This window comes from Aythya ferina, assembly GCF_964211825.1.
Source record: "Aythya ferina genome assembly, contig: HAP1_SCAFFOLD_482, whole genome shotgun sequence".
NCBI classification, from domain to species: Eukaryota; Metazoa; Chordata; class Aves; order Anseriformes; family Anatidae; genus Aythya; species Aythya ferina.
In genome coordinates this window covers 27,256-35,941 of record NW_028181105.1, presented here as the reverse complement: position 1 = coordinate 35,941, position 8,686 = coordinate 27,256, and the positions used below count along the sequence as shown (strand labels likewise).

The 8,686-nt window shown below is 43.0% G+C and overlaps 1 protein-coding gene across 1 annotated transcript; it reads left to right on the top strand.

Annotated features, from left to right (window-relative positions):
• Nucleotides 1-582: 582 nt before the first annotated feature.
• Nucleotides 583-7,490, top strand: LOC311429270 (uncharacterized protein). The gene is made up of 6 exons (XM_084540366.1): nt 583-667; nt 2,205-2,322; nt 3,451-3,538; nt 3,936-4,120; nt 4,627-4,735; nt 7,460-7,490. The coding sequence occupies exons 1-5, from the start codon at nt 610-612 to the stop codon at nt 4,715-4,717; spliced, it is 540 nt and encodes a 179-aa protein (XP_084396492.1). The 5' UTR covers nt 583-609; the 3' UTR covers nt 4,718-4,735; nt 7,460-7,490.
• The last annotated feature ends 1,196 nt before the right edge of the window (nt 7,491-8,686 follow it).

The following is an 8,686-nucleotide window of genomic DNA, read 5'->3' as shown; positions in this document are numbered from 1 at the left end:
ACCCAAAGTTCTGTTTGCTCCTCAGTGCTGCCATAGCTTTCATGAAGTTTAGCCTTGTGCATCAGCAAAGGGTATTTCTTATAACAGGAAAACTTAGCTAGAAGATAGATTCTCCCCTGTAATGTCTCCTAATTTTATGAAGAATTCACCTGGGTTTTCAAATTCCAGGAAGAACCTGAAACTGCAGAACAAACAGACTGCAAAAATATTTCACATAGAGGCTGAAGAAGAATAAATTTTTGACCCTGTGGTGTCCTTTTCATATGGTTATCTTTCTGAGCAGCCAGACGGATCTGCAAGTTAATGACAAGTAAATGTGAAAGCTCCCTGCCCACAGGACACTTGGAAAGTAAGCTCTATCTCATGTTTGAAGGAGTTCTCTCACTTTTTAGCACCACTAATGCTAGAGGGGAGTTTACACGGGATTAGCTCTTTGGCCATCCTTTCTTTCTGCTGCTTGGTGTTTGTTTCACTTCAGGCTGTACTGGAAAGTAATTACGTGGGAGGGATTTTGTTACATTGGGCTTCAGCAAAAGCGACACCAGATGTTCAAGAAATGTTTTCAACAGAGCCTCCGAGCATTTTCTTAAGAGCGGTTTACTGGCCCCCATGGCTAATGCTTTGAGTTGGTTGATTTTATTCTGTAGCTTCAGGATCTTGCTGACAGGTGAGTGGATAACTTTTTTATTCAGGCAAACTTCTTGTTGCTGCTGTTGTATTGGTGCTGACACTGTTACCTTCTGAGAGCCATAAGGAATTAGACCTGACAGTTGTTCAGCTCATTCTGGATATAAACTGATAAGTCTGGTTGCAGTTCATTCAAAAGCATAATTTTTTTTTCAATTCAGTCAGGGAGAAAACAGGCAGAGAAAGGGGGTTGCTTCAAGTGTTAATCTTTTAAAAGACAGAAAAGAACCCATGTGGCCATGTTTTGGGGTAACGATAACACTAAGATGTTCAAGTGTGGAACAGATGGCTTAGTCTGAAAATGAAAAAAAAATCAGAACAAACTAGGTATTTTAGAAAATCTGAAATGAGAACTTTTCTGCACACCTGCACACTCATTTTTGGTGCTCAGGTACAGGCACATGGAGAAGGCCTTTGTGCAGAACTTCATGTATAGTCCTTCCTGTTACTATAGCAAAGTTGACTTTTCAAAACAGACAACTGTATTAGGACATTGGCACCAGAATCTAAATCTAATAGACCTGCAAAATTAAGCTAAGAAATGCAAGAAGGGAGCTAGTAACTGTGTTGATTCCATGCTCTGGAGGTCAGGTTTCGCATACCTTACTCCTTACTGAGCTTTTATTACCTTTCTCTGACAGAACATGATGTTGAGTGACTTCCTCTAAAGGGATGGTTAAAATTGTCTTCGCTGAGTAGACTAGATAACTAAGGTAGAGAAAGATGAAGTGACTTGGTTGAGATCACCCAGCACTGCAGTACCTCTGTCATCTTTTGGCTCTTTCCACCAGACTGTGTTGTGTGCACTCTGATGAAAACTTAGGTTTCCAGCTTTCTGGCAAAGATAACATGACTTTTTTTTGGAGAATTATAAAGGTATCTCTGCCTACAGAGAGCAGTTTGATTTAGTTTGATAAAGCATCTGAAACTGGAGTGCTGATCTAAAGTCTGTTGGGATTTCCCTCAGAATTTTGTGGTTAGAGTATTTACCCACAAGTCTTACAGAAACAGATTTTCATGCTGGAAAAGAAACCTTTTCCTAATTTTAACCACCAAATCTTCAGAGTGAGTGTGCTAATGGACATAATGGAATATAATGTTGCTGAAAAGCCAACAGTTTAGGTTTATTTCCAGTTTTGGTACTCTCTGGGTGGCTTTGGGAAGTCAGGTAATTCATGTAGGTGTAACAGTAATAATAATGAGGCACTTGTTTAACAGCGGAACATGAGATTTCCTGATTTCGTTTTCTTCTAACGAGATGCTTAGAATATTTCCAGTTTGTTTTTTAGTCATTACACTGCTGGGATCCTGCGTCCCATTCATTAACTCCACTTCTCTATAAAGGCAAAGCAGCATTGTTAATGCTAAAATAATCATATTAGTAGTGCTGCTGCTAATAACACCAGTGATAGAATTGTGCAGATACATTATGGTGTAATAATAACTGGTAGTTTAGCTTGGAGGTTTCAGTGTTTGTTCTTTGCCACCTTAAATTTCTTTCTTCTGCTTTCTTACAGGGACAACCTCCCTCTCAGCAGAGTGCAACGTAGACTGCCAGACCCAGTGTCTGATCGACTGCAGGCAGGGCCATTACTACACAGCTGGCAACTGCTTGGAATGCCCAACGGGCTCCTAGTAAGTCTCCTTCCTTCCCTCTCGCTCAGTGTTTCTACTCCTGCAATAAGAAGTTAAACACTGGGGCGTTTGCAATGTCCTCTTACGTTGAGAAAATTCTGAGAGCTGTCTTGTAATGAAGACCAGGAGGTGGGGCACAAAGTGTGCTGCTAGTTCCTCATAGATGAATAATCAGCTGACTAGGAAAACCACTACCTTCAGGTAATTAGGCTTCTGGGGACTTTCTGCAGTGATTGGCACATTCACAGTTCCCCTTGAAACAATGGAAGTGATTGTTCTGCAACACAATAGTGCTATAGTCCCATAAAAAAGGTAGGGAGCTGGTGTGTTCCTAGGAAGCGTAAGCTTCATGAAACCAAATTCCCTCTGAGATTGCTTAGGACATCTTCTGTGTATTCTGTGTTGCGTATTTAGGAGGAGCAGGGTAGGAGTACTGTCTGTATTTGTAGTGGCAACAAAGTCTAAGCTGAGTTTCAGCTTAAAAGGAGCACAAGGTGTCTGGCACTTGGTCCAGGGAAACCTATCTTGGCGTATTTATTGTGTGTCCAGGTTGCTTATTTACTGGTATGCCAGTCAGAGCATGTGATGTTAGCACAGAACAGTAGCCTGAAAACAAGGACGTCTGGGTACAAAGAGCAACAAGTTGCAGGGGGCTGGTGGCTGATTTCTAGAGGTGCTGAACCCTGGATGCTTTTGCCTTCCTCAGGAGAAAAACCTTCAGGCTGCTTTCTCTACCACAGCCAGCTCACTTCAAATGCAAGAGGTAATGGTCATCTTGGGAGTTCTCAGACACAATCCCAAACCAAGACTGTGAAAGACAGGCTTTGCACAGACCATCTTGAGCCTAAGTTCAGGTTGCCAGGTCTCCTACTGCAAATTCTCCATGTCTGTGGACATGCGGTCCAAGCAGTGCACCTTGACCTCCCAAAAGACAATAAATGTTAGCTTCCTCTGAGGTTCTGGAGTGATCTGACTTGAATTCACCCTTCCATGGCTGAAGAAGCTTTTTGAGCAGTTGGTAATGGGCGTGGTTCTGTAGCTACCGAACACCCATACTGGCTTTTAGGGGATGGAATTCCAAAGAAGTGGAAGCATTTAGTTTTAAAACTGTAATTCTTTTTGTTCCAGTTGTCCAGGGGGTCGAGCAGCTCCAAGGAAATGCCCGCTGGGAACAGCGAATGAACTTACAGCTCAAGTGAACATCACAGCCTGCCAGGTAAGCTGGGAAAGAAGAACAAACAGGTGGAAGTAGTATTTTCTACCTCTACTGGCATGTGTTTTGAATCATTTGATTTTAAACTTCATTATATATTTTGCAGACTAGTTTGAAAATTTTCAGGAACTTTCTTCTTGGTATTTGTCTTTGATTTGGCTCAGAGCAATCTGGTTGTCTATCCAGGTAAACAGTGAGCAGCACTTTCTCTATTAATTCTTTGCACTACATTCTTTTGACAGTAAAAAGTATGTGTTGGGAATTCTCAGGAGTTCATAGGCCAGATTTTGAAATGCTCTCTTTTTAGCACTTGAGCTAAGGATGTTTGAAACTTTCCTCTTCTACGTTATTCATGCAAAGAATATGTTGTTGTGGATCTGACACTGTGATCTTACTGCAGGTTTGTCCCGATGGCTATCTCAGCCTAGAGAATGGAGCTGGGTGCTGTGCGTGTCCAGATGGCTATTCCTGTGATCCACACAGTGGTGTGCAGAGGAGCTGCAGTCCTGGTCAGTATTCTCCAGAGGGAGAGTTGGAGTGCCTGGAATGCCCAGATAATTACATCTGCCCAGATGGACGAAATAGGTAGAGAATGGGCATGTTACTTTTCAATGGCAAATTTTCATTCTTTCTGACAGGCAGGGCCTGAATGTGATTGTATTGTCAGGAGAGGACAGCCCTCTGGTTTAATAGGAGGATATTGCTGAACTTTGTCCAGCAAAGAAGAATCTGAAACAGTTCGATGGTGTAGTAGATGTAGGACTTCCCACAAATGGCCTGTATTAAGAGGAATAAATATTTCTCATCTAAAATCTGAGAGTGTTAGCGCTCACATCGTCTGCCTACCACTAAAACCCTCGCTGAGGCCCCAGAGGAGCTTGGAGTTCGAAGCATCATTTTTGCTTCTAAAAATTAGCCCCGAAGAATATCCCTGAAACAGTGCTGGGAAGGAAGAGAGGGCAGAGAAGGAGGAAGCACAAGACAGAATGCAGCACTGGCTGATGTCCTGCCCCAGGTGTCCCTGGGACATAGGTTTGGGCAGAAGTGGCCTTTTGGGCCCATTGGGATGATTTTGTCTTTTTTCCCCGTAGCGTTGTTTGGTTGGGCAGGAGCCAGATCCAAGCCGCACTCATTGTGTTACCTGCACTCTTGGATCTTTCTCAGCTGAAGACACTGGGATAAGCCAGCCCTGCCCAGCAGGTAAGTACATCTCCTGTGCATCTTATTTAGTCATTAAGATGTAGAACTTGAAGGAGACTGTAATGACACTTGGCTCTGGTGAAATTTAGCCTGCAGTATTGGAACAGAGCTTGACTCCTCCTGATTACAGCAGAATTCGTGAGGTTAAGAAGTAATTCCTGAGATAAAGCAGGGTGCTGTTCCGAAGTGCTCATGAAAAACAAAGAACAAAGATGAGAGAACACTGAGAATTGCAGCTGCTTTGGTAGTCATCACACTTTCTGGGTTTATGGGAGAATCATAGAATCATAGGACATCCCACGTTGGAAGGAGTTCACAAGGATCATTGAGTCCAACTCCTGGCTCTACACAGAACTACCTAGAATTAAACCATATGTCTGAGGTCCAGCCAAGAGGTCCAGCTGAGGTAGCCTTGGGACATAAAGTAACAGGTCTGAATGTGCAGGTGTTGCTGAGCAATGAGAGAAACTTGCTTTCCCTTCCCAAACAGAAAGCAGCTCGCTCTCTGTGATTTTAGCTTGTCAGCTGTAAACTTGCTACGCACACAGAGCTTTCACCACTTCAGAACCTCAGTTCGTTGGCCATGGCAACTTTGTGGTGGGTGCTCTATTTCCCAGGTGAAAACTGTTTAGGTGTTAGGGATGAGATATGGGTACAACGCGGTTCTTGTATGTAATTTCTGGTTCTGCTTGACACTCAATAAAATCCAAATAATCCCATGTTTAGGAAATTGCAGTGCGTCACTGTTGGGTGTGTCACAAATCCACCACTGATGCAGAATCAAGCAACAAGGAAAACAGGGTAGGAGGGACCACGCTTTTGTTGCAAAACAATTCTCTTCCAAAATTATGAAAGGCGTAAGATGTCGTTTCGCATGGTCAATTAGCCAGGAACATCCTTCAGGGGAAATGATGGAGTAAGTTGGGAAGCTTCCTTAGGTTGCATGCTGTGGGTGTTTGCTGTTTGGGAAGACGCCTGGTACAAAAAACAAACCTTGCACTTGCCCAGGCTGGTGGCCTGCCAGTCTTCACTGAGAGTACAGGTTCAGCCATTCCTGTAGTGAACGGCTGCTTGGTACAGCAGGGGGGAAGAAGAGTTTTCTATGTTAAAATCCTGGTACGTCCTTCCTACATCCTAGAGAATGCTTACAAGCCTTCTGAGAATTTGGTAGCCCAAGGTTAGCTTTCTGTTGGGCGGTTTTCCTGTGAAAGGTGGGTTCTTTGGTGTTCCTCTGAGGCCTTCCACAGAAGTTCTGTTCGGCTCATTTGTACAGCACTCGGTAACAGTACGAGTGTGGTGCTGCAGGTAGCAGCAGTGTTGCTGATAATTCCCTCCACGTATCAGCAGACTTCAATTCACATTTCCTGGCCCTACAGAACCCAAGCAAAATGGCCTGACAGGGAGAGCGTGGTGTAGCTGTGATTTTGCAAAGGAATATTTAATGTCACTACAGGGATGCAGTTCACAATCTGCAGTCCTACCAAGCTCTCCTCTCTCCTACGAGCCCCGTACTGCATGTGAAGATGAAGTATTTAATGAGCAGCTCCAGGTGCCTCCTGCGGAGTCACTGAACCCAGCAACTTAATTCTTACATCTGTAATTAGAATCCTTTTTATTAAATAATGAAGGGTTCCTGTGCTTTGGGTACGTTACCTCCTAGTAGAAGGAGAAATGGAGTAGCTACAGAGATCGTGCTAGACCAAAGCCTCAGGAGTTTAGATCCAGCTATAATACACAGATGAAAAAACAGATGAGTTCCCATATTTCCTGTGCCTGGAATTAGGTGTGAATAGTAAGCCATCTCTCATACATAAATCATCTGTGGGAAGTGATGGTGGCTTTGTGGTTGTGTATCACATATCATATTGCACTGAATTGTTCACAGTGCTCTGGAGAGAGCCAATGAGCTAATTTTGGCTCCATTAAAAATAATAATAGCCCAGGAAACACTGGCTTCTTTGGACTTAGGAAGCATTTATAAACTCTGCTTACTAAAAGTTTAAACAAGTGAACAGATGTATGGTAGTGCATGGATTTTACAGTGACAGATTTGCTACTGTATGATTGTTTAGAGCACGAGATCACCCTAAGCTGCAGTCAGATTTCAACTCCAGTCTATCAATCACAAAACCTGGAGAGAGCAAGTGAAAGTCTCTCAGTAGATGATCAATGGGTTAAATATATAGAGCATTCCAGGCTGAAATTGAATGTTTCACTGTTAAAATTAGTCCCTCTTGTGTTCTAATGGGTAGGATGCATGTTCTCCATCAGTTCTCATAAAGCTGAATAAGTCATCCAGCCCAATTGAAAAGATGTTAGATGGTAAGGAGTTTCAATACCATCACGAGCAGGAGAGGCTTGAGGATCCTCAGCGTTCTTTTCCACAGTTTGACTGACTTTAATTATATATAATCTGTGTACTTAGTACTGCGTGCATGTGAATGAAATATCATCGCTATGCTGATACATAGCAGTGTATTTCAACACAGCAGTGGCAGTTTTATGCCACAGTTAAATCCATATATTCTTTTAACACTCTTCAGATAATCCATCTGGACTTTACCAAAGCATTTCATATTAAGTCTTACAAAATCTTACTTGGAAAAAGTACTTCATTCTAGCTGGACACAAGTATTTCATCAGTAATGTACAACTGGCAAAAGGATTTTAAGTGAGGTGTCTAGAAAGTTGTTTCTTAACTATGTCTTGTATTCTTCCCTGCAGGTCACTTCTGTGTGGACGGCCTTACAGTCACTCCTCCATGCCCAGCAGGGAGTTTCAAGCCCAGAGAGGGACTTCACACAGCCAGCAGCAGTTCCTCATGCTTGCCTGGTCTGTATCGTAAAAAATCTTAATTTTGTGCACTGGGAATAGTAATTCTTACTCTAAATCACACTAGGAAGTACATGCTTATGGAGGTGGTTGCCAGTTAGAGTACTTATTTACTAGGCTCTGTCTAAGGCATTACTAGAGCTGGGAACACCCATGGAATCTCCTACAAATCACCAGATTTGTAGTGAAGCATTCAGTAATTACGAGCATTTTACAAAATAAAATATACTCAGGTTATAAATTTTCTGGAAGGGATGAATGATGAGAATTAGCAGAGACATTGACTAAAACTCCATCTGTTAAGTCTTGGGGGTTGCTGTTTTTGCTGAACTGCTCGATCACTGCATCAGAACAGTGTAAATGTTAACAGGACTTGGGCCACAGAGTCTGCTTGTGTGCAACTGCCCCTTTTACCCTAAGGACAAGAGACAAGACCCCCCTGATACAAGCAGTCAGTATCCTTGTCTGAAGTTCGTGGTACCGTAGGCTGAGAATCCTTCCTAATATTAGTGCCAGCCACCTAATATCAGGTGGCTATGTTTGAAGTGCAACTTCCTGGGGCTAGAGGGCCTCAGACTGCCTGCACTGTTAGAGCTTTAGAGGAATGGCTGCCCACTTCCCTAAAATGCTCTCAGCCAAAGAATCTGTTCAAGAAACAACTGGTTTATCAACGCAAGGTGCTTGCATCAGTTAAATACCAGTTTACAGGTTGGGAACCTGTTGAGAGGGGGCTGCAAATAAAGTGCCTCCTGTATTTGTAAGCAGTTTATTGTCAATCGTGTTGCCTTTGGAGCTCAACTGGCACTGTGCAGGCACTGCCCTCATCTACTTTTTGAACAAGGTGAGCGAGTCCCCGGGGCTACCACATTCATCAATACTAAAGGCAGTTTGTCTAGAACTATCCAGGCTGTAAAATTAACCTTTCACATACAGGACAATGACAGCAAGGTTTACAGCATCCTCCTTTCCAGCTTTATTTAAGCTACTTAGAGATAAAAGGAGTTTCGGAGACTGCCTATTTAGTGAGGTCCTGGAGGGAAATTTCTCATACCACTGAAGATTTAAGGTGAGGTAAAGGGAGACGCTTGGAGTGAGGAAGGGAAAGGTAGAACAATGTGT